Here is a 25,519-nt window from a genome sequence, read left to right on the forward strand (position 1 = left end):
CAAAAGGAGTTTAAGAGTTGTTGTTCTCTTAGTACCATGTTACATACCGAATCAATCCCATAAGAAATTGTCTAGCAATGTACTGAACAACAAAAAGCAATCACCCCTTAATGGAATTGCAATTTAACCTTCTCCAAGAACAAAAATACCATCTCAGCAACCACATATCCCAATCTACACTCGAAATGCAAGAAGGTTACAAAGGAAAAGTCAGATCTTATTACCAACATTGCGAACTACACAATGTATTGTTCATAGATATGCAGAACTTCGGCAAACAAAAAAGGATTAATATAGAAGAGTTGCAGCAGCCTTAGGCAGCTCAAATAAATACATCTTCCAACTGGATAAAATAAACTAATAATGGTTACTTTATAACAAGCTAATGCTGCACTTTGGAGTCGGAGCTACGAACAAAACTCTGAGAAAGAATGATCCAACTGAAGAATCTCCAGCACTAACCAAGGCGGCCACTGTTCCCTGTCAATGCATCAACACAGCATAACTTAGTGCACCGGAGTTTGTCTTCTTTCCCCAATCAAATGTACCGGAAATGGTAATCTGTAATGCTGCAGTTTATAATCTCTAGAAAGCTTAGTCTGCAAAGACATGCATATTAATGAAATATAGTGCAAAGAAAATGGGGAAGGAGATGAAGAATGCAATGAAAATGATAAGCTTTCAATACCGCAGTCCATAATATTAAGAAATTTTAGTTCGCAAAGCAATGTAAATTTAAGAGAAATGCAAAAAAAAAAAAAAAAAAGGAGATGGAGAATCACAATTTGTTCTTTTGTTTATCGGAAACAACAGATCACACTTGATGTGTAAGAAAACAAGCAACCGAATCAGCCCAAAACCTTACTAATGTTAAGAAGCATGTCAACTATCGAAAATAACAGCAGCTAGGATATCCTACCATGCTAAACTTATTTACACGAAAAAAAAAGAGAGGATGTGTTACTGTGCTTGAATTTTGGAAGGTTGTAACCACAAAGTTCGATCATAAGATGAATCACAAACTAAACTAAAACATAAGATCGGATTGGAAATATCTTATCTTGTTAAGGATATATTTGAATGCTAATGAAAATCAAAAGGGAACAACAATGTTCCGCGAGATAGTTAACAGTCATCGATGATTATAACAATTTCCCCGAGACTGATGAACTATCTCCTATTTTAGCTTCCCAAAGAAGATGTTCATTTTCCTTCCTGAGTAAGTACTTGGAGATATACCGAAACATCGAATTCTACTGCATGGTGTTGTTGTTCTCAAAAATCAAACTTGAAACCGTATGGTTGCACTCGTGCTTTTAGAGATACACCAAGAATTAAGCCTACATCATCCAAATTAACTGCCTAACATGTATATTGAACATTAGGATCTTAAAATAAGGAGAAATTCCAATTGGTATTGCAACAACAGCATACAAATTTCCACAGGATTATTAACTGATTAAGTTCCTCTACCACATTCAGCTTTACAATTAAAAAAAAAAAAAAAAAAACATTAAGAGGTAAAATTAAACAAGCACAAGCACATGGTCACTAATTTGGGCATAAGCATGCAAAAATAGGAAATCCAATAATAGAAAAAGAAAAAAAATACTAGTCGAAGGATCCTACTGAGGAGTAGATTTTGAGAGAAAGCACTACACTAAGCAATACGGATAATAAGATGAAAAAGCAAACACTCCATGTGATGGGGCAAAGAAAAGGAAAAAGTTCCCAATTTTAATCAAATGCAATCAAGTTGAAAAAAAAAAAAAAACCCTTAAAAACCCAATTATTGATCAAATCAAGCAAAACCCGACAAAAAGTTCTCAGCTTTATAAGCATGTGATACCATTATACCAACCTGGGGGGGGCGGAATCGAAGGATTCACCACCAACCGTAGAGGACCTCATGATACCTATCCTTGAACCACCTAAAGCTCTTCCTAAACGATCCCTTCACCTTCCCCTCCACGGAGTAGGCCTTGTACGAGGCCACCCTCTTCTTCCTCTGCAGCTCCGGGTCGATGAAGCCCCAGCCGTTCTTAAAGGACTTGGATCTCCTCGCCTCGATCTCTCCGGCGCCGCGAGATGGGGCGGGGGAGGACGAGGCGTAGGAGGTGCTATACGACCTCAAAGGAGGAGGAAGAGGAAGAGGAGGCGTGGTGGGTCCGTTGCCGTACGGCTGTATCTGCATGCGGGCGTCCGCATACGAGGTCGATCGGAACCCCCCCTCCATGGATGCTCCTCTCTCTCTCTCTCTCTCTCTCTCCTCTCTCTGTCCCCGCGGGTGTTTTGGTGTCGTCGGGGTGGACTGGGAACAGGGGAGAGGAACTTTCCAGGGCGATGGTGGGACTCTACGACGCGCAATAATAAGCGTACGTATATTTATGGGTAAAATGTATGTATAGACCTCGTACTCTCCCGATTTTGCGTTTCGCACCTTAGAAATATTTTGAATCAAAATTTTAAAACTTACTTGGTAGAAAATTTTTTTGATTTGATAGTTGAAATTGAAAGGGTAACTAAGTTGAATTAACGAAATTTATATTTAGCCAACTTTGATTACAGCTAAAAAGAGAAGCATTTATATAGCTTGTCATTGAAGATCCTTTACATCTTCTAGAGACGCCATAGGCAAAAACTTTTTGCAGTTAGAAGTTCGTTTCAGCTCCATGCTCAAGTCTATACCGAATATCTGACTTCTTACTTCTTCTAGAAAGCTGAAAAAAGCGAGGCAGATAGAGAGAAAAATCTAATTGACTAGAGTAACACCAGGCCCACAAAGCACGTTATCATAGTTGAAATATCGACCAGGAAATGCGCTGTTCTGATGTAGATGATGATTAAGGGGAAATTTGACATACGTAACAAGGGAATAGGACAACTGGTCAAAGAAGCTCTGTCATGCATAGCGCACTTAACCATACATCTGGGGTTGTTCAATTAGTAAGGTAACCGGTGAAGCAAGTTTTAATGTACAAAAAATTCGAAAGCCACTGAAGTTGTTCTCCAGAAGCATCATAAAAGATCCACAATGCCGCTTAAGCCGTCATAACTACTTCACCCCGAGAACCTGTAACATAAAAAAAGAATACGAAAAAGGAAGTACATGCGACAACTCGAAAGAAAAACAAATTGCTAGAAGTAAACAATCAACATAATTTCTCTGTACATCTTTCAAAAATCTCTCTAGCTAGGGATAACAGTGCGTCGCTCTCCTCCGCCAACTTCGCGATCTTCTCAGCCTCCTTGACTGCTTCTGACGCTAGAAATGATTTTGCCTCGGCTTCTGCTATTTTGTATGCCACCGCCTCTGCGTGGCTTATTGTGTTAGAGTTCGCACAGCTCTGTGCCACTCTCGAGCGGTTGGCAGGATCTTTTTGTTTCGGGACTGGAGTTTTTATTGCAAAGGAAGAATCCTTCAGCCTGTAACCCTTCTGCACCTGCAATTACCAAAATTTCAAATTATTGCCATCCCGTTAGTTGGATTTTGAGGATGGATTCATCTTTCTCATGCATGTGTATGAAGGCAGGTCCTCTATTTTACAGATTGATACATTTAGAGAAGAGAATTGTAAAATTTCCCTTGAGCACTTCAATTTAAGATTAGCTCCAATAGAACCATTAGTACCTCAATTGAGTGGAACTGGACCCCAAAAAACTATAGATTTACATGAACACATAGAATACATATACTACATAGCAAAAGGAGCAGGAGCAGGATTTGAAAACCACATTTACCTTTTCTATTTTACTCTGGGCAGCAAGCCGCCTTAACTTTGAACTAAGCAACCTCCTAAAAGTTTGTGGCACCTCATGCTTTTGCTGCATCAAACAACAAAGAAGCCGAATCAAGTTATCAAGGAATATGCAACATTAATCTCAATCACTATGGAATTATCATGGCAATATTTGATAATATATATATATATATATATATAGAGAGAGAGAGAGAGAGAGAGAGAGAGAGAGAGAGAGNGGCTGGAGTACTATAGATAGCACCAAGAGCTTGGTACTATCGAGTTTTCCACTGTTAGATTTAACCCTATGATTATTTTTACCCGTTAGATTATACTATTCAACCAACCACCCACTCAACCCTAGGGGGCCCACATTACCGCACATTTCTCAATCCAAGGGCTAAAAAACTAATAGCACCAATAGCTTTGTGCTATTGATATATATATAGAACTAGGCTGGAATACTATCAATACATAGGGTTAAATCTAACGGTGGAAAACTCGATAGCACAAAATCCTTGGTGCTATCAATAGTATCCCAGCCGAACTCTCTCTCTCTCTCTCTCTCTCTCTCTATATATATATATATATATATATATATATATAGCTCAATCCTAGGGGGCCCACATCATCCTAACCGCATATTTCTCAATCCAAGGGCTAAAAAACTAATAACACCAATAGCTTGGTGCTATTGATATATATATAGAACTAGGCTGGAATACTATAAATACATAGGGTTAAATCTAACGGTGGAAAACTCGATAGCACCAAATCCTTGGTGCTATCAATAGTATCCCAGCCGAACTCTATATATATATATATATATATAGCTCAATCCTAGAGGGCACACATCATCCTAACCACATATTTCTCAATCCAAGGGCTAAAAAACTAATAGCACCAATAGCTTGGTGCTATTGATAGTATTAGCACCAATAGCTTGGTGCTATTGATAGTATTCCAGCCTAGTTCTATATAGAGTCCGGCCGGGATACTACCTCTAAAATTTTTAGGTGTTTAACCTATGTTTCTGAGATAAAGTTTGACAATGAGAATCTAAAGCAAGTTTGCAGGACCACGTGGATGGAACATCAACAACCATATAAATACAGTAGATTAGAGAAATAAACAGTTTAGGCTTGCATAGGTTTGTTGAAGTCCTACAACATGAACCTTAGAAGAATTATTAGTCCGTAAGTTTAAAAAGTGGAATTAAATTAGTAAAACTGAATGAGTCTAGGGATGCAAACGGAGCGGATCTGGGGGCGGGAGCCCTTCCCCACCCCGCCTCCGGCCCCGACTAGCAAAATCCCGCCCCGCCTCCCGCCCCGAATCCGTGATGGGTTAAAAAATACATCCCATAATCCGCCCCGCCTTGTAACCCGCCTCCCGCCGGCGCCCCAAATCTGCCCCGCCAACTAATATTTTTTATAAAATTATAATATTATTAATATTTTGTAAAATATAAATTAATAATTTTTAATAATATTGTATATATAATTTAACAATATTAATTATAAAAATAAAAAATATCAATCACAATTCAAAACAAAATTCAAAAGTTTCAAATATATTAGAAATGAGAGTACTAAGTTATTTGTATTTTGAACTTTTTTGTAAATACATTAATTATTTTTTAGAAATATTTTTTTAAAATATAAATAATTTTCGGGGTGGATTCGGGGCAGATCATGGCGGGGAGGATTCGGGGCGGATCAAAATTTCTCCCGTTTCCTGCCTCGAATCCGTCTCGGATCATAAAATTTGCCCCGTTTCCCGCCCCGAATCCATTTATCTTCTCCCATTTACTGCCCCCGTCGGGGCGGATCGGAGCGGGAGCTCCACCAACCCGGATCCGTTTGCATCCCTAAATGAGTCCCATAGAAAACATATCAACCAGCAACAAGCAAAAAATAGTAGCAAGCATTATTTAACTATGGAACATTACCATAATTTAGATGTTCGTCAGGCATTTCTATCAGCTAATATATATGCATATTTGCAAATTATTAGACAAATTATGCATGATACTTGGGCAACTAGTAAGAGGCCAGTCGAAATAGGAGGTCATAAAGTATAACTAGTACGGATCTAGTAAAATAAAGCAAACCAAAAACATTTCCTACCTATGACTAATCTTAAGACCCTATTTATTCACGTAAGCCTTGGGCAATTGTACTTAATAGGAGGCGAGCATTTTTTTTTTAAAAGAAAAACAATTTTACTACTCTTAACTGAAAAAAAGGAGCCAACAATTGAATTTCATTTGGCAGAAACCTTAAACAACCTCTATAAAGCTACATATTGCACCAATTTCCGACCCATTTGGTTCTTGTAATGCAGCAAGAGCTTCGATGATCATTGCATTGTACCTGATAAATGCAAATTCAAACAAACAACATAAGGCTCCAAATCCAGACGTGAGCGACTCAAAAGCAGCAATGTAGAAGTTTAGTTTAACAGGAAAAAAATGTTTCCAGTCATAACTAACTCATTAATATTTCAACCACTAGGCCACTTAATACGGTTCCTCACAGAAGTGAGTGGTAACTACCACAAAGAACTAAGATAAAGTAGTATCTTCATTGTCCAATCAGCAAGCAAAAGGTATACCCGGAAATGGACAAGGAGCATAAAGTATACCCGGAAATGGACAAGGAGCATTTATGCCAGAGGGTGTGGCAAGTGGGGGAAATATGGGGCGTTATTAGGAAGTAGTGAGATGTGGGGAAAAGGAAGAAGGGGCTTACCACTCTGACTTCGGTGTGGTGGGGTATTTGGCTTCAAAGAAATAATGACATTTTTAGGGGAAGGAGTAGATCACCAAGGCAGGTATAGATGGAAACAAGTAGGACAGTCGAACTAAGGAGTGAACATTGCAAACGTTAGTATCGTGGGTGTAGGAAGGCGGAGCCCTCTAAGCCTTCTTATTATGTCTTCTTTGTTTTCCTTTTGTTTTTCTTTTATTTTGCCAGACATCTGGAGACCTTTTTGAGTCAAGCTTGGTTTACTTATGTAATGAATGAAGCTACATCTTTTTCACAAAAAAAAGGGCAAAAAAGAAGCAACTTACATTTCTCCATTGAAAAGAAACAATTTAATGCACTCAATTCATGAATAGTTACAAATTTAAGCCTTGAAGCTTGACCATCATTTCAAGTTCGTCCTCATAGTTGAATATGACAGTTTAGTCCCAGAAGCCTATTCTCCACAGTTATACCATCCGAAAAAGGCACAACATAAGTTGCATAATTATACTATTCTTAGTTGAAATAGAAAAATTGAAGACTAAATTGAAAACGCAATCGAACTTCAGGGACTAAATTGTTAGAATCAAAACTCTGGGAGATGTAATCGAAATGACGGAGGATTACATGTTGCAATTGAAACAGTGAGGGCGAAACTGAATAACAGATCAAACTTGTGAGGGTGAATTTGCAATCAACTCCAAGAAAATAAAAGCAAGAAATTACCGAGGAGGATTTTTTGCATCTTGTGAGCTGTTTGCACGATCTACTGCTGCTGTTGTTGCTTCATCTTTACGCTGGACAGAGACAGCGACCCCCTGAGAGCTAGACGATGGGGTGGCTTGCAGGCTCTTCACCTTTGGAGTCCTCACCTTTTCTCTGGTACCTTGCCCATTGGCACTAATACTCATATTCCTCCATTTGTCCTGAATATAACAAAGAGAAGTTATATTTGTCCTGAATATAACAGACGGGATGATACGCATGAAAGCACATTAGTATTTTGATAGAACCGGATACACAAAGACAAGAAACATTATGAGAACACTTCAATAAACAGGAGGAACTAAGATGATATAACTCGCCAATTGAATAACTTAACCACTAACCTAACAAGCAAAATACCTAGCTATAGTATCCAGAATGATGCTGTTTATAGTATTCTGAATTTCTGACTTAATCATTCATGTTTTCCATCTATTTGAGAATTTAACACTTTTCAAATCTTTCAACTTATGATTCATCTTCAAAGATTAAACTCTACAGTTGAGCGAATGTGCTGCAACAAATTAATAAAACATTAAAAACAGCGAATAATCTACTCAATAAAACCAAAACCAAACCACATTACAAACCTTGATTCATATCATCATGACTCGTAAGGAGTTAGCAACTCACAAGTTTTCACTTTTCTTTTCTCTCTTCATGTCGTGCAAATTAAACGGGTAAAGAAGGGATCAAACCTCCACCAAATATTTGCTCAAATTGGGTTAAGAATTGCTTAAAAAAAACCATCCAAAAAGAAAAAGAGAAAAGAAGAGAAGGGATCGGATGGGACCTTGAGATCGATGTTGGAGCGGGTGGCGAGGCAATGGCTGAACTCGGGATCCTTCTGGATGGTTCGCCACTTCCCGGCGCCGTGCTTGTCCACGCCGGCCCTCAGCGCCTCCTCCTCCTCCGACGTCCACTTCTGCTTCGGAGCCCCCATCACTCTCCCCCACCTCTCTCTCTCTCTCTCTCTCTCTCTCTCTCTCTACCCCGCACTTCGTCTTCCTCCTGCTGCTTCGACGCTCCCGAACCCTAACCCTAATAAGTCTCAGTGACTTCCGAAACAGATCGGAAGTCGAAAGTCGGAACCCTAATATTCATACACTTGTTGGGGACGATATTCACTTGTTGGGGACGATGATTAATTTGACAAATTTATTTATTTCATTTTTTCAGCCTCATTGTTAATAAAAATTTTAAAAAAACTAATTAGCATTCTATAATTTTATTTCTTATTATAAAATATAAACTAATAATTAAAATAAAATAAAATAAAATATTATTTTATAATTTATAATATAATTTTGTTATTTATATAATTATAGTTTGTTGCGGTCCTAATTAACTATAAACTTTTATGGTAAAACAAAACAAATACAGAATAATAGGATGAAAAAATTTAAATTATAAAAATGGCAATAAAATGTTAGTTGCCGATTTGATGAATAAAATAATTGTTAATTAAAAATTTTAAATTAGTAAAATAATATGGTAGATAACTATAGCATTCCTCTCGTTTTTTTTTAATTAATAAATTATTTAAGCCGAATGCTCAAATGAGTTTCTAATGGCTATATTTTTCTTTCTAATGGAGGATGTATATTACAACATTTGTCACCAAACTTTTGTTGATATTTTTATGTAAATTGTCGAACTTTAATTATCTCAATAAAAGTATAAAATTTTACTTCATGTTTTAATTTTATTTTGCTGCACATTTTTATCTACTATTAACTATTGAGTAGCATTAACTAATTCAACCATTAGTACAACAACGTCGTATTAACTGCAATTCATGTACCATAATTTTATTTATTAAATCATCACTAATGTTATTTATTTATTTCATATTACGAAAGTGGAAATTTGACAGCTAAATTTAAAAATAAATTATGTTTAAAACATAAATTAATAGTTATGTGGTCTCTAGTGGACGATATATGACGATTTAGGTTTAATTATAAAATTCCTCTGCACTTTATCTTATATCTCAAATATCTTTATGTATAAAAAATTAAATAGCATCAATTCTCCACTTTGTTAATTTTTGACGGGAATGTTACAAAATTAGTTAATGCAAAAAAATACTTAAATTATAGCATGTAAATATTTTTTATAATTTTTTAAATTTTTAATACCGAAAGTTGTATTTGAAGGAGCTTAAATGGACTTAAAAACATATTATCTCAACATGTTATCGTTAAAAGTTTTTATGCAAAGTAGAGGACGTTGTCTTAATTAAGCCCGGAATTAACTATAATTTTATTATTTTATTTAGAAAATAAAATTAAAGTTTGATGTTTTTAATTGAAAAATGAAATTCGAATGATTCGCAAGTTGTTCTCTCTTATTAGTTCATCGTCTCTCTACTCCCCCGCTACGTCGTCGTCTTCGTTCGCTCCGCGGTAATCCTCTCCAACTCCGATAAATTATAAAGCGAATTGCTTCCGATCGTCTCTTCCTCAACCTCGAACTCCTTGCCGAGGTAATCACCATTCGCCTCTCTTTCTCTCTCTCTCGTCTCATCTTCTTCGATCCTCTGATTCCAAGTATCGACGTGTTCATCTTAGGTTTCCCCTTTTCATCTGAGGGATCTTCATAAGCATTTAGGGTTTGAATCCTTTTGCGGAGCCGTCAATCGCTAGGAGCTATTTTCGTATGATTTCTACGCCTATTTCTGGTTAAATTATCGCCTCGTGTTATCGCTAGGAGCTATTTTCGTATGATATTTATGCCTATTCTGGTTAAATTATCTCCTCGTGTTGGTCTTATACTAGTCATTTGATGCAAACGCTCGTTTAGCTGTTATTCTGGATCACGAGAGCAAATTTTACAGGGACTGTGAACGAACTGTGTACGCGTACTCATTTGTTCTCTCAAATGCTGAATTAAAGAGACATTTGTAATATGCTGTTGAAGAAGTGCTAGAATTAGAGCATCCACGTTAGAATGGGAATAGTTTGGACTTGGATGTATAATCTATTAAATTTGCCTCTGATTCATTAAGACAATAGTGAAATGCTAACTGCCTAAACCCTAATAGTATTGTGCTATTTTTCTATTTTCAAAATATTTTTTTTTTCATTCGATGTTTCTTTACATTTTTCGTATAGTATATCTGCCACCACTCATCAAAGTATTACACATATCATCGAAAGATATATATAAGTTTTTTTAGATTTTCCTCGAGGGCCTTTGCTGTAATGTATGACAATTAATAAGAAGATAGGAATGAGGAGCAGAGGCTACGACATATTGTTGCGGCAGGTGCATTTAGCCTTTGCGATGGGATAAAATGATTTGAGGCATCGAAGGATGAACTGCTGGAGAGAATGTTTTGCTGTTTGATTAAGTTATACTGTCATGCTATTTGTGTTAATTCTTACTCCCAGAGGAAAGTGGATCCGAATGTAGTTAGCATGTCAAGTTGTCAACGATGCGTTACTCTTGTTATTATGCCTTAAATTTGATTTAGGCCTATTTGGATGTCAAAATAAGTTATTCAATGACAACTTATTCTGTATATAGATTTTTTGTTTTGTGTGATCGAAAGCAAGGAGTTTGAGTTTTGCTCTTTGAAAGATCTCAACATGCATTATTTTGTAGGATAGCATATTTCATCTGCAAGATGAAATATTTTATTTCGAAAAAATGACTTGAAGATCAAATATGGTGTCTAATCAAGGCATTTGATCACATTCCTCATCAAGTAGATACTACATGATTGGATGGTAAACCAAATAGATCTACTGAGTAAGATGTTTACGTATCCAAACAGGGCCTTAACAAAGATTTACTAATGAAGAGATATATTTGTGATATAGGCTAGTGTAGTTTTGACTTTGCAACAGCTAGAAATGCAGAGGGGTGACCGAGGTAAACAAGGATTTTCAGGCTTGGTAGTTGTAATTTAGCTCAAATTATCTGAAAGTATACACTAAATTGCTACTGTGGCTAAAACTAAGCTTCGTCTTATTTGCACTATTGATTGCTTTGTCGCTGAAAATTATATTGATAAAAAATTAAACGGATCGTCTATTATTTCAGGACATTGGAATGATTAAGGATTTCTATGCCGGGTGGAATTGAGGACTTGTGCAGGCTGCTATTGTGCTACTGCATTCCAATGCATGCTGACACCTAATGTTTATAGTAGGTTGGGGTTGAGGATTTTTCCTCTTTTTTTTTTTTTTCGGATGTGTCTAAGAACATGCTAAATGGAACTTATCATGATGGTGGTCGGTCGGCTGCCCCCAAAATGGATATGGCCATGCTTTCGCTCACACAATAAGCCATAGCACTTAGCATTTCAACATGCTTGTATTGAATCATGTGAGCACTTTGTTCTTTTCAATTTATTTTTCATGAAGAACATAATTATCATAGCTTTGGGACCTCATAATTGGTCATTATCTTGCTAGTATCTCTTTAATTAGTGCTTTAAGAAACCTGCCATGGTGAAGTTATTTATTTCCTGCATTGTTGATCTGAGGCAGTTTGTATGTGGATACGTCTGTCAACTGATGTCAACTGATTTTTGATACATGCTTTTGCCTTTTTACAGCTGAGGTAATTATCTTTCTAGTATCTCCTTATTTTTGCTTCTAGGATTGTATTTTCTGAACATGCTTTCTCATAATTGTTTGATTTACTTTGTTTTTTTTATTTTTACAACTGCTTTGAGCTTATAGTGCAAGAAATAATAGTTAAAGTTTCCAATTTTCAATTATCCTCATTCACATAAAGCTGTACGTCCTGCATCTTTCTAAGTCTGTTAATATTTGTTGTTTGGGTGCTCTATGTAATGTAGGGCTTTACTTTTGTAGGTTAACCGACTTTACTTTTGTTTAGCACAAAGAAGGAGATGCCCTCCTTGTCAAAAGCTAAGCAGATAATAAAGCATTCTAAGATTTTCTTTTCTTTTCTTTTCTTTTTTTCATTTCTTTATCCCTGAACCAGTAAATGTAAGATTTATTGTACTGTTTTCTCTAACAAAAGACCCATAAGTCCATAATTAATATTTATCTTCTAGAAAGCCTAAACTCTCTGATTAAGTTGTTGCATTCTGTGCCTCTGGAACTGCAAAGGAACTTCTTTGATGCCTGTTGTAATTCATCCTGCATTTGGGTGATTTTCTTGGTACAGTGCTACAAATTGCATACACCAACTTTTTGGTATGAACACTTTGTAAAGTCATTGCACTTTTCCTGTTCAAGCTATTTCCCTTTTGATGCTTATCAGCGCTCCACTAGTTTCTTTGTTTACCGCAAACACTTTCTGTTGCTGCTAAAATGGGACAGTTACTCTGTGTTGTACGCTAATGAAGTCTGTTATGCATAAACTCAGCACTATATAAGCACGAGTTCTGAACAATCTTTTTTCTGCATAGTTATCAAGATTGGCATAATTTTTAAATTAACATATCACTTTGGCTTTGGGTCCACAATATCTCTTGCTTGTTTACCCCAGATGCCTGCTAAATTTTATCTCTGGTATTGCTTCTCTTTATAGTACTGCCATTATCCAACAAGTTTGAGCATTTATCTTTGTGTCTTTAAAGAAACATTGGTTTGCTGCTTTTTCAAAATGTTCTGTTATTCTCTATATTATAAAGGCTTTATCTTTACAAAAAGATGCTGGACGGATACTATTGATTGCTTGTATTATGCTGGTTATTCTAATCAAAACTTGCTTCGTCTAGATGTCTAACTTTTGATTCTTTATCCCTGACAACAGTGTGAACTATGAGCTAACAACAAGATGTTGATCGACCAATCTGGGTGGGGTTAGTCACACTTCTTTTATATTGACAAACATTATGAAAGAGTTGTACATGTCAAGAGGAGTAATATCATGTTACTCAAAAGATCAATGTAACAAGAAGTTGTCCAAGAACATATTTAATGCTCGCGTTCACTTGCTGAATGGATATGACACTTGGGATTGACAGACAAGATAAGAGAGGATTTAACTCATAAAATTAATCCATTAAATGGATGTTGAAATTTGGGATTTAACCCACAACATTAAGGCAGGAGTTGAGAATTGACTCCGATATCATGTGAAATATTGTTTTGTCCCAAAAAGCTCAAGCTGCCCAAGAATGGTGTTTTCATATTTTTATTTTAAAAAATAACGAAGAAAGAGAAAAGGATTACTAAGTGCAACTTACCCTTTTTGAGCCTTGGAAAAATCAAAATTGGCTCCTATTGGGAATTTATGATGTACTTACAAAATCTTTGCTCAGGATGTACTGTCCACTATTATAAAAAAAAATCCAAATGGGTTAGTATGTTTAGCTTTCCAGGAATGGAAAGTGACGAAATTAGAAAATATGTGAGATAGCGATGTCAGTGCAAAATTTGTTAGCATAGGCATTAGATATTGTGGAGGTGAGCTGGAAATGTTTGGTAACCGTTGTTCTCCTTCGTAATCTTTTTTTTTATGGTTGCTGCGTCTTCCTCACACTAATTGGCTGGAGAATGTTCATGTGACTAAGAGGACTACTATTGTTGATTTCACAATTTTATCGAAAGGGGGAAACTGTCTTTAAATGAAATTATAATAAATGTTACTCTTTATTTACATTCAATCACAACATTCAACATTCAGTTCCTATTGCATCCAAATGATCTGTTTTGCCTGAATCTTTTGTCGCAGGGCATTAAAGATGGAGCGGACCCATCGATCCACTGATTGGGTGCATTCCAAATCTGAAGACTTGGTACCAACAATGTGGACCCTAGCATGTGATGCATCCCCCACATGGACCACCTGTCTCAGTCTGCTCCAAATTGCTCTCAATTTACTCTCCTCTGGTTCACTCCAGCAAGGTATGATTGACGGTTCAAAAGATTTATCTTATGCCTCTTATATTTTATCTTCCTTCTTGATTTTTACTTACGTTTTGACTTTTCAATGCATTTCCATTAGACAGTTTGAGCCAGTAGTGACGGATATACGCACTTATTTTAGTGGTAAATCTCCCCTCTTTTTAGTGCCTACCCCTTTCTTAATTGGAGGAAATTTTGGTCAGATCCCAAATTGCACTTATTCCTAGGACCATGCCATTGTACTTATCACATCAGTAGGGTAGAAGTTGGTAGATCAATTGTCTATGGATGGGGATGAGAGAGAGAGAGAGAGAGAGAAGGTGGTGGTGTTTTTGAAGTGGACAAAATGCTTAAGAGAGGGCATGCATGAACTAGTGGATGAACATTCAATTGACCTGGGCGGGACGGCGAAAACGATTGCCATGTGATGGCGATGGTGATGGCGATTGTGGCTATTCGTGGTCCACCAGAAGCTTCTTGCAAAATCTCATGCTGTCCCTGCCAGGAAGTGAAACAATTGAAAACTAGTGTCAAACCAAAATGGCCTAAGAAAATATTGTGGCTACGAGTGAAAAAAGGATTACATGTGAAAGGTTCAAGTGATTGGTTCTAGGAAATAAAAAACAGTACTACCATGTCATTCCTTCATGTTTGAAATTGGAGAGGGCGACAGCGGAGATTTAATCCTGAAGGTGGTGCATAGAGTTGTCACAACCAACCCAAAATATTCATGTGCAGGATAATGCCAAACTTCTCAGACTCTCTTCTCTCTCCCCTCCCTAAAAAAACCTAAAACACGTACACACACTGCTCAGTCATCTTCCTGGAAGAGATTTGTGCTCCTTAGAAGGTCACACTCCCATTATTAACATCCTTCCTTTAGGAATTGTGATAGCTAATAACCTGTCCACTCTATTGCTACAGTGATTATTATTTTGAGCAATTACATAGTTAGGCATAGACATGGACATGGAAGATGATGCCTTTGTGCAAATACAGTATTTATTTTCACATATCGTTTTGTCATTTTTCGAGGATTTTGATTGATGTGGCTATCGATATGTCGGTTAGGAGATCGGTCAAATAATTTACTCTATACGACTGAGATGTTACACTTTTCATTGGGGCCCTCTTTGCAGTGGTAGAAGACAATGCGCCATTGTCACATTATGAGGAGCCAAAATGTATACTTCCAACCTGAAATTGTAACAACTTGAAAAGAAATTGGAAGGTGTCTGAACACAACAAAAAAACATGATTTAAATAATTAAGATCAGTTTAGGACGACCCTAGATATTTGAATCTATACAAATCATTTGATACTTGCAAAAATAATTCCGGTAAATCTTAGGGACACTGTCAAATTGACGTGCCTTTTAGCAATTGACACATTTGTAGTTGTTTTATAGATCATTACGCCCAAGTGCTAGAATAAGTTTTCGTAGATACTCCATGAGAACTGGTTTAATATAGTTGTGCAATTTTGCTCTTCAACAAAGAGAATGGGGAGCATAATAATTGCATATACTTGATTGGTTTCCACGATATAAAAGTGTTCCAGCTGAGTAGGGGCTTATTTGTTTTGTCTATCGAAAGTAAATTTTGGGTCGTCGAAGTGGACTTCAGTTGAAATGGACTTCATGTAAAAATTATTTCTTTTTCAGTTGTTTATTTTTATAGCTATGAAAATGAAGTTTATCGTTTTTACTGGTTGTTTGACAGGAAGTGAATGGTATAAAAGTTAAATCTTATTTATTTATTCATAAATAATACCTAACTTTATAAATAATAAGCTATAAATATAAGAAAGAATAATATAATTGTATTCCTATATAATTAAAAAGTATAATTTAAGATAATTAAATTAAATATTTTATACATAAATTCTAATAATACAATAATAAAATCATAGAGTGAAAAAAAATATCAATACTCAACTAATCAATTTTTATCATCATATTTTAAATATGTAAACTATAGAGATAGTAAACTTAACTAATCAATTTTTGTCATATTTTAAACATGTTACCTAAATAAAAAAATAATTAGTACTAAAATCAAGAGTCTTGCTAAGGTGCTTTTAAAAGCACCAAGTTGTTTGTAAGTTTTTCACAGTTAGATCGATTACTTTGATCAATTCCATCTCTTAGTGTTTTTAAAAGTATAGGAGCTCAATTCTTAAAATTAATTATATTTAACTATAGTTAGCATTGTCCATTGTATTAATTTGTTTTTAATCAAAGTTAATTACATTATTTTGAAAAACTTGAGTTTCCACTGTATCTATATTATGATGAACCAAACAGCATAACTAGTTATTTACAATGGAAAATAATATTGGCCTTCTCCATATTCATCCAAACAAACATGCCTTAAGAATTATAACTCGTGTCGGCTGACACGAGTGATGGATTAGTGGCAGGTTATATTTTTACTCCATTTGTTTGGCTGTAAAAGCAGAAACATTGATGTAACCGACCTCTTCTTTTTTTCTTTTTCTTTTTTTTTTTTTTTTCTCTTTCATTCCCCCTCTTTTGTTGTGTTTCTTCAGAAAACACCATGCAGCATCTGTAGGGTGCTTAAAGAAATGTTACTTAGTTCAAATCTTTTCACCAACTTTGTGTTGCCTTGGGAAGAAAAGCCTCGAACATCCTCCTATAACAAAAACCTTACCCTTTTGTCTAGCACAATTGACTAGAAATTTGATAGTTAATACTTAAAATTTTAAGTTCGTAGTTTAATTATTTTATATTTCTAGTTGGCCTTATTTCTTGAAAAAAAATATTGAATAGCTTATTATCTTTCTTTTATAAAAAAAAATGAGAACTCAACACTTATGTGGAAACTAATAGTGTACAAATGGAAATCAAAACAAACTCGATGGGTACCGAACGTTACTCATTATGCAAAATACAAAACCCCGACTCACACATAAACTACTACACAAGCAGTGAGCGCGGAAACATCAACTGCTTAATTATTTTCGTTTTACTCCTCACTTTTAATTATTTTTATCATCGGCAATGATATATGTACATCTGTTCCCTCGATGTACAATTTACGTCGGATGTAGGATCTACCTGTAGAGAGTTGAGAGTCAGGGTGTGTTTGATTGCTTGTAAAATTACTCCGAAAATTAGTTTTCACACAAAAAATAGTTTTTTGGATGTTGGTTGTTTGTTAAAAAATTTTCTCAGATTTTTTTTTTTTTTAGATTCCCTGAAAATATTAGATTTTAGTTTTTCGCTCAAAGAAAGCGACAAGCCAAAATCTACAGTAAAAACACGCGGCCTACTTAAGATAGTGCATGCGGTCCACGAAGTCCACTTCATCTCGTGGACCGCGTGTGAGAGAGAGTCCATTACCATGATGGACCCCTCTCTCTCTCCCTCTTTCATTAAATATAATATATATATAATATAATGATAATATTTTATTTTTTATATAAATATGCTATTATATAACAATTTCTTATAAATATTTATTTTATACTATTAAATGTATACTATTATATATTATTACATCGTATAATATATTTTAAATATATTTTATTGATAAATATAACTTATAATAATAATATATGATTAGCATTATAATTATTATATATTAATAATATATAATATGTAAATAGAAAAAATATGTAAAATATTTTTTATTTGTTTTTTCTTTCTTCTTTCAATCAAATAACCATGATGAAAATATTTTTTATTTTTACAAATAAATACTAAAGAGCGTAAATTATTTTCTTTCAAAAAGATTTTTCACTACATTTTTTTTTCACGTAAATTCTAAATTTCATCCAGTCTCTATAAAATATAATAAATGACAAATATTTCTTACAAATTTATTTTTTATATATTAATGTTTTAAATATATTTTTACTGTTAGAATCGTTAGAAAATTAATTACATATGGTTAAATACTTAATCTTAATTAGTTTTCGATATTTTTATTTTTTTTATATTATACTGTTATGATTTTTAAAAGAATATATTTGTGATGGCAAAATTAAAAATAAAAACGGTTCGTTAACGGTAATGAATCAGATGGATAGATTTGAAAATATTAAAGTTCTTATAAGAATAATAATATAAGATAGTTGAATTTTGTAAAAATATATTTATCATCCACGGTATTTATAAGAATACGTATGAAATTAATCCTTTTCTTTACTGCGCTCCGAGTGGTCCTGTATCCGTGTGCGGGGCCGTCCAGAGGTAGAGGTAGAGGTAGCTAATGGCTCCGGCAACCAACCAATGGGAGCGGTCCATGTGTCGACGCAATCCCATAGCCACGAACCCCTTCCCACCAGTAAACGCGCGGACCTCGGGCCCCACCGCGGCCTGGTCTAGTCCGGCCCACCGTAACGGCTTCCGGCTCGGCCGGTTCGGTTCAGGCGTGACGTGGGTGGCCACTGGCCAGCTCGCACCTCGAACGGAAACGCTGCGCGGGTCGAAAAGGCACCGTTCAATTTGACCCGTTTCCCGGACCCCCCGAGTGAACGGTTGGAACGGCTCCTATCAATCATTGACGAGCGATGCGGGCCCCACAACTTGCACGGGCGCGGTCACCACGTGGTCCCAAATCCTGGTTGGTACTTGGCGTCATCATCCGGCGCATGACACCAATATACTAAACCAAAAAATAACGCCACGCCATTCCTCAATCCCCTCCGCTCCACCAACGCACCCAAAAAAAAAAAAAAAAAAAAAAAAAAAAAAAAAAAAAAAAAACACAACNAATTAAAGAATACTAAAGTGAATATTCGATAAACTATAGGCGGGATATTTAAAGTTTTTTGTATATGATTTAATGAAAAGTTAACGAAGGAGTTGACGAAAGGAAAAAAATAAAATCACATAGTATTAAATTGATACACTTTAAACCAGAGGGATACTAAAGTGAAAAAGTGCGAAAGCATATGGATAATATTTAAAATTATCCATAAAAAAATGCTACCACCATACGGCAAAATAGAGCGTATATTTTTCACCATATTTATTTTCGAGCTGAAATAATATTTTTATATTTTTAGTAATAGAAAGGTAGAACTGTAATGCAATAAAATTTATGGTTGAATGAGTATATGAGTATAAAATTTATATCTAGTTTTGAATGTAGAGGCACCTATATGACTTGGAGTACATAGTGTTGATTCTTTCACAATTTGGGTGCAATTATTTCCCTTTTTTAATTTTAGGGCTACCTCTAATGTCAAAAGGGCGACATAACAGTGTGCAAGTTGTGGGTTACGGTTACGCTAGTAATAAATAAAAAGGTTGGCTCTCTCTCTCTCTCTCTCTCTCTCTCTCTCTCTCTCTCTCGGTTTAGAGTTTTTCCACTCTCTACTCTCTAGCTGATGTGTATTCCGTTCGTTATTATTTGAATAGTGCCACTGGTGAGGTATATAATTAATGATTTATATGCTTCTCTTATCTTCTGAATATTTATTTATTATTATTCAAGTACATTATGAGGTGCCCATTTTGATTTTGATTCAGCAATATCAATTATTGGTTGTAACAATATTGCAGTGCAATGCATTTCCTGTATTAAATATTTGGAAAGCTTACTTTCTATCCCAAGTAAAAACTGCAAATTAGAGATTCTATTTTTGAGACTTCTTATTCGACCTCCAACTTTCTATTAGAAGATGCATTATTAGTTTCATAACGTTCGATTTATCGAATGCTTTTTAGCGTTGGAAAAAGTAATTAGTTCAAGGTCAGAGATGATTAATTTGCGGAGATGAAATAAACTCCTTAATTAGGGCTACTCGATCGTGCATTTAAGCTGTTTAAAATGGTGAGAACACAATTACAATGAGCTGTACATGGTGGTAAGCATGTGAAAGCCCCAGTTATCCATATAGCCAATCATATATGCATTCAAACTAAATAATAATAGTAGGCCAATTATATATCCTAGCAACAAGTTGATCTATATATTTCTCTCTCTCTCTCTCTCTCTCTCTCTCTCTCTCTCTGCACCCTAAAAGGAATTTGAAGTGTACAATAATATAATAATAATATTAGTATATCAATTTCGATAGCTCATCACTAAAGGCTCCTCCGTAATATATGTCTCCAGCCCCAAATCTTAACACTTCTTTTTCCTTGATATATTCCTTGTCAGAATTTTGGAGGGCATCCACCGAAGTATATATATGTATGCATTCATTAATACTCCCATGTGCACAGTATCTCTTATTTTGATCACTTGTTCCCAACATCCCCTAGTTTCTAATTAATTTTTACCAGTGACAACATTTGTTTTGCAACTATATATATATATATATATATATAGTTCCAAAAACAACTGGCATATTGGGTCCACTTAATTTCACTCTCATTTTGTAGCGAGAGAAAGCACGAATAAAGAATTAAACTAAAATCTGAGTCTCATTAATTGTTGTTTAACAATTGCATCGACAAGCTGGTCCCTAACCTATAGTCGATGTGGTTTTCAACAAGAAGGACAAAAACAAGAGTTGATGAAATTTTCCAGTTATACCTATCATGTGTACAGTAAATATTAATTCTTTCGTTTTCAACGCGCGAGTCATCTTTTTCAGTAATCCTTTGTTGCTTTCCTATTCTGGATTATTTGCAAAAAGCCAACAAATTTCTTTAATATATGCAAATATTACGCATCTCTCTCTTCCCAAAAAGAAAAAAATTTCTCTTAGTTGGTATGATACCCATCCATCGATCTTTTTATGAGTAACATCTTGTTGGTTTATTCTTGTCCTGTTTTGCAGAAACAAACTAATCTCTCTCTCTCTCTCTCTGTCTCTCTCTCTCTCTCGTGTACATGTGTGAGTGTTGTGCGTGTGTACGCTGCATATTTACGTCTGCGTAAGAAATTACATTTCGTCCATACTCAAGTAATCAAGTTCAACTTGGGCGCGTAGAAATTGAATAACTTCAAATACTCCACCCCATGTAGTTTTTACTGTATGATTTGTCGGTGGCAATATTAAAGCAACTAATAATTAAACTTGTCGATATATATACATAACTTGTCGATATATATACATATATATGTAAAATAACGTTTAATAGTTAACATACTAGCTACTTATAATTTGTACCATTTGTGTATATATATAAAATAATAATTCAGACAAAAGAAGGTGGAACTCGCAAGCTCTCACTGCATGGCCCAGAGAAAGCAAGTTAATTGGTAGATCTCAGGGAATAATATATATAGTAAGTATATTATAATGAAATAAAGAGGGGTTTCATATATACGTACTAAAGAAGCAATCACTAGAGAGGTGCAGCTCTTTTCCCATCTTAGCATATTGCTTTATTCATAATCCTCATATATATATATATATAAATAATGTTATTCTCTATCCTCTTTGACAAGTCTTTCATATGCTGCCCATCTGCTTTCCCCACTAAACTGTCCCCCAAAAAAAGCCTTATCTTTTCAAATCCAACACAACTCAAACCATTTAAAAAAAGGTTTTTTTTTTTTTTTTTTTAAAAAAAAGAAGATCTAGCTAGTTACCTAGCCCTTGTAAGAGTATTTGCGAGGGACCATTAAACTCTAGCTAGCTCCTCTTTATAAGCCCATATGCACTTTCTTGGAAGAGAGAATGTTACATAGATCAACTCATTTAATTCCCTTCTCCCCCCCCCCCCCCCCACACCGCAACCCCAACCCCAACCCCAACCCCAACCCTTCCTCAGTAGCAGTACCACCGAGTTAAGGTAAGAGTTACATGCGTGAATTTGTTAATAGCTTCTGATCTCTGTTCTTTCCCTTTCCTGGGGGTGACATAATCAATGGTCATATGTGATGATTTGAACTAGCTAGGGTCATGAGGGCTAATTCAATGCTTTGTCTCCTACTAAAACCCGCGTTAGCGACGGCTGTTTTGGTCCTCTTTGCAGTAGATGTCGCGGTGGCTGATGAATGATATCTATCATCGTGACGCGCGGAGATTAACTACAAGCTCATACAATATGCCTACCTATATTGTTCCTATCCACCACATTCCCTCCAACTCCCATAGACTAGGTTGAGATATTTTCTCCAAAGGGACACGATCGCGCGGTCCGTTCGGTGCTTTAGCGTCTCCTCGGTCGGATTTGCACAAGGTATGTGCGCAATAGCTAGCACTTTGTGTTTATATACATATATATATATGCGTACCTTTGTGTGTGTATATATATGTATGTTGTGCTTCCAAATTGTATTCTTTGATCTTTGTGATCTCATGTTAAGATTCAGAACAGGAGTAGCAGTGCTGATTCAATTTGATTTGCAGGCCCAGAAGAAGAGGCTTAGCTTAATTAATTATTCGGTGTTGATTAATGGATAGTTTGGGTTGGAGCAATCCGACACCCATCCAACATGAGATTTCCACTTCGACATGCATTTGGAGCACCCAGTACGATAACTTCTCCGAACCGAAGGAGTACTACAGCAACATAAATGATGACGTTGAGCTCCACGAGTGTATCTACAGCACAGGTTTGGAGCTTCAAGGCGTTCGCGCATGCGACACGATTAGTTCGAGTAACATCGAAGGAGTTTGTGATGATCAGATGGTGGGAATGCTCGCTCCAGCGCCTTTCGACTCCATGGATGGCATTTCAAGTCTCGATCTCTTGCAGCCCCAGCCCCAGGAAATTATCAAGTTGGTGGCCGATTCATCAGTTCTCGCGAGATCACAACAAGCGACGACCGCGTGGTGCGCCGATATTATTCTTTCTAGTTCTGATCAGTTGTTATGCTCTTCTCTCGTGCCGATCAGTAGACCCACGTTCGTCGATTCACAGCGCGCTCTACTCGAAAACCTTTCGAGCGGTGAAAATTTCCAAAACTTGAGTTACAGTACCGGCAACATCTCTTCGGGGGAGTCCGAGAACTGTGCTTCCTTCGACCGCAACACGCTGAATCGGGACGAGGCGGCATCGCAGAGCTCTTCGAACCCGGAGCCTCCCCAGCTTGAGTTCTTTAACCCGAAGGCACCGAACCCTCATAAGAGAAAGCTGGAGGAGGAGTGTGAAGGAATATTGTTGGGAGAGAAGAGCCATTTATGCAGCCTTCTTCGATCCAGCTCTCCGGCTATGGAAGGAGGCTTCCAGATAGTCTTCGGCGGAAATAGCAGCAACTCGTCGAAAGGCAAGAGATCGAAAGGCGAGAAGAATTCGGGGCAGTCGACGAGCAACAACATCGAATTTTCTCAGGAGAGCAACTACGAGCCCGACACGGAGGCGATCGCGCAGGTGAAGGAGATGATATACAGGGCTGCGGCCATGAGGCCGTTGAATCTTGGGGCGGAAGAGGCGGCGGAGAGGCCGAAGAGGAAGAATGTGAGGATCTCAAGCGACCCGCAAACTGTTGCAGCAAGGCATAGGAGAGAGAGGATAAGCGAAAGGCTTAGGGTTCTTCAGAGGCTGGTCCCAGGAGGGAGCAAGATGGACACCGCATCCATGCTTGATGAGGCTGCAAACTATCTCAAGTTCCTCAAGTCCCAGGTCAGAGCATTGGAAACCCTAGGAGGAAGCAAGGTTGATGGTTCCATCATCAACAGCATGCAGTAGCACATCAGTTATACTACTACTACCCACTTCTACTTCTACTGCTACTGCTACTGCTGCTGCTGCTGCTACTGTTACTTCCTCCTCCCCCAACAATATTATTACTCATGAGCCAAACTTTTCCCATGCAGGCCTTTTCCCCCTCCCAAAACCCTAAACCTCAAAAGGGAAAAAGGGAATTAATTAAGCTCCCCAAAAAACCCACAAGTCGTATCATCCCATGCATCATTAGGGGTTGGTGTTTAGGGCAACACCTGTTCATTTTAGCTCTCTCATTTAGACACACTTTTTCCCTAACCAAATCCTAATTCCAACACCCAAAAACCCAAAAAGTGGGGGAGGGGGTTGGGGGGGGAGGAGGGATGAGAAAAGGTTAACCTTTTTGATCAAATTGTTGTGTACACTCTCCCTTTTTATCTTTGGCCACCTTTTCACCATGCCAAAGCCTCTTTTCATGTCCATAAAGCAAACTTGGCCAGACAGTACTACTCTCATCTCCTTTTATCATCATCATCATCATCATCATCATTAACTTTAAACCTTAATCTAGAGTTTCTTCTTCTTTCTTCTTCTTTTTTCCTCTTTGTTTTTTCTTTATTTTGCCTTTTAATGATCTATCTGTGCCATGCAGAAACCCTAGCTTAGATAAGCCCCAAAAAACTCATATCATAGGCTTCATGATTACTTACTTTCATGTTGCTTTAACTAAGGAGCTTTTATGCCAGTGTACTTCAAAGAGTGTGAGGAAAATATTAATCATGTCACCTATGATTAAGAGCCCAAGGAAAAGGGGTGTTAGACTTAAATTTGTCTTGAGAGTGATCACCCACCCACCTCAAAATTAATGCTTCTATGGAATGGAATCCTCCCCCTCCCCCTCCCCCCCCCCTTTTTTGTATTATTTTTGACATATATTTTTCTATTGTTTGTATTTCTCGAAATGTGCTGAACATCGATGGTCAGAATCCGAGTGTGGTAGCTTTCCTGTTTAAGTTAAAATTGGTATATATATATGATCTGTACCACATGGGGCTCCCCAATGCCAAAAGACATTCCCTTTGGGCCTGACCATGTGTGGCAGAGGGCACTGTCCCCTTTAATTCGAGCCGAGCGTGCCCTTGAGAAGGCCACCAACTTTGTTGCTCCGCACATGCCTGCTGTGCTCAACACTTCCCCCCACCCCCTCCCCTCAAAAAAAAAAAAGAAAAAAGAAAAAAGAAAAAAAGCCCATGCTATTGCTATTATACATCTCTCTCTGCTCTCTCTATCTCTGCTCTCTCTCTGTCTCGCGCGTATAGGATGCGTAATATATTAGACTAATCATTAATTATCATATCAGATCGATAAGGTTAAATAAATTGAAAGTATTATATTAGTCGTTACAAACATAGAAAAGATGATTGAAGTTAATTTAGTTAGCGGGCTACTGTACCGAACGGTATTATTTGATTGAACTATTATGTATATATTCTATATATAGAGTTAATCTATGACTTACGAGTGCCAAAAGAAGTCACTTAATTTCCAACTCAACTTGCCCTTGTAACAAACTAGACTTGTTACATCACCCAAGGAAGGGGATTTTCATTTTCTTTTCTTTTTTCTGGACTAGAAAGGGCATGGAGATGATTCCAAAAATGGGAGAGAGAGAAAGAGAGAGAGTAAGATCAAAATTTGGGTTGAGGGATAGATGATGGACGTAACGAACTGGGGGCGTTTTTGATGATGCAGTGGGGTATGTTGGCAAAGGGGGAAAGGGGCTTTTGCATTAGCTCCCTTTTGTACGTCATGCGCGTACCCCGTCTTTTCCTCCTCCCTTTTTTTTTTTTTTTTTTTTTTTTTTTTTTTCTCCTCCCTCTTTTTGACAT

The 25,519-nt window shown here is 36.7% G+C and overlaps 3 protein-coding genes across 16 annotated transcripts; 1 reads left to right on the top strand and 2 right to left on the bottom strand.

Moving 5' to 3' along the window:
• LOC109717610 lies at window positions 197-2,373 on the bottom strand. 3 transcript variants are annotated; one of them, XM_020243471.1, is made up of 2 exons: window positions 1,862-2,373; window positions 197-569 (listed from the first exon to the last, which is right to left on the bottom strand). In XM_020243471.1, the coding sequence occupies exon 1, from the start codon at window positions 2,234-2,236 to the stop codon at window positions 1,886-1,888; it is 351 nt and encodes a 116-aa protein (XP_020099060.1). In that variant the 5' UTR covers window positions 2,237-2,373; the 3' UTR covers window positions 197-569; window positions 1,862-1,885. The 3 variants fall into 3 exon arrangements, with proteins under 3 accessions (XP_020099060.1, XP_020099059.1, XP_020099058.1); XM_020243470.1 differs by having other exon boundaries at window positions 197-599; XM_020243469.1 differs by having other exon boundaries at window positions 197-480; window positions 1,862-2,371.
• On the bottom strand, window positions 2,918-8,419 carry LOC109717609 (single myb histone 4). Its single transcript, XM_020243468.1, has 5 exons — window positions 8,049-8,419; window positions 7,217-7,416; window positions 6,031-6,115; window positions 3,742-3,825; window positions 2,918-3,443 (listed from the first exon to the last, which is right to left on the bottom strand). The coding sequence occupies exons 1-5, from the start codon at window positions 8,196-8,198 to the stop codon at window positions 3,153-3,155; spliced, it is 810 nt and encodes a 269-aa protein (XP_020099057.1). The 5' UTR covers window positions 8,199-8,419; the 3' UTR covers window positions 2,918-3,152.
• LOC109717607 (transcription factor bHLH87-like) lies at window positions 9,535-24,643 on the top strand. 12 transcript variants are annotated; one of them, XM_020243460.1, is made up of 8 exons: window positions 9,535-9,743; window positions 9,829-9,914; window positions 11,083-11,134; window positions 11,306-11,590; window positions 12,995-13,043; window positions 13,919-14,091; window positions 21,996-22,202; window positions 22,373-24,643. In XM_020243460.1, the coding sequence occupies exon 8, from the start codon at window positions 22,419-22,421 to the stop codon at window positions 23,652-23,654; it is 1,236 nt and encodes a 411-aa protein (XP_020099049.1). In that variant the 5' UTR covers window positions 9,535-9,743; window positions 9,829-9,914; window positions 11,083-11,134; window positions 11,306-11,590; window positions 12,995-13,043; window positions 13,919-14,091; window positions 21,996-22,202; window positions 22,373-22,418; the 3' UTR covers window positions 23,655-24,643. The 12 variants fall into 12 exon arrangements, 8 of the variants coding, with proteins under 8 accessions (XP_020099049.1, XP_020099047.1, XP_020099046.1 ...); XM_020243458.1 differs by lacking the exons at window positions 9,829-9,914; window positions 11,083-11,134 and adding an exon at window positions 11,755-11,827; XM_020243457.1 differs by lacking the exons at window positions 9,829-9,914; window positions 11,083-11,134.

Source organism: Ananas comosus, linkage group 11 (genome assembly GCF_001540865.1).
Source record: "Ananas comosus cultivar F153 linkage group 11, ASM154086v1, whole genome shotgun sequence".
Classification (NCBI taxonomy): Eukaryota; Viridiplantae; Streptophyta; class Magnoliopsida; order Poales; family Bromeliaceae; genus Ananas; species Ananas comosus.

Coding starts and splice junctions, on each gene's coding strand:
- LOC109717610 (XM_020243471.1), bottom strand. CDS start 2,236: ATGGAGGGGGGGTTCCGATCGACCTCGTATGCGGACGCCCGCATGCAG.
- LOC109717609 (XM_020243468.1), bottom strand. CDS start 8,198: ATGGGGGCTCCGAAGCAGAAGTGGACGTCGGAGGAGGAGGAGGCGCTG. Junction 3,826..6,030: donor CAATATGTAGCTTTATAGAG/GTTGTTTAAGGT, acceptor TGTTTGATGCAG/CAAAAGCATGAGGTGCCACA. Junction 3,444..3,741: donor CCCAGAGTAAAATAGAAAAG/GTAAATGTGGTT, acceptor TGGTAATTGCAG/GTGCAGAAGGGTTACAGGCT.
- LOC109717607 (XM_020243460.1), top strand. CDS start 22,419: ATGGATAGTTTGGGTTGGAGCAATCCGACACCCATCCAACATGAGATT.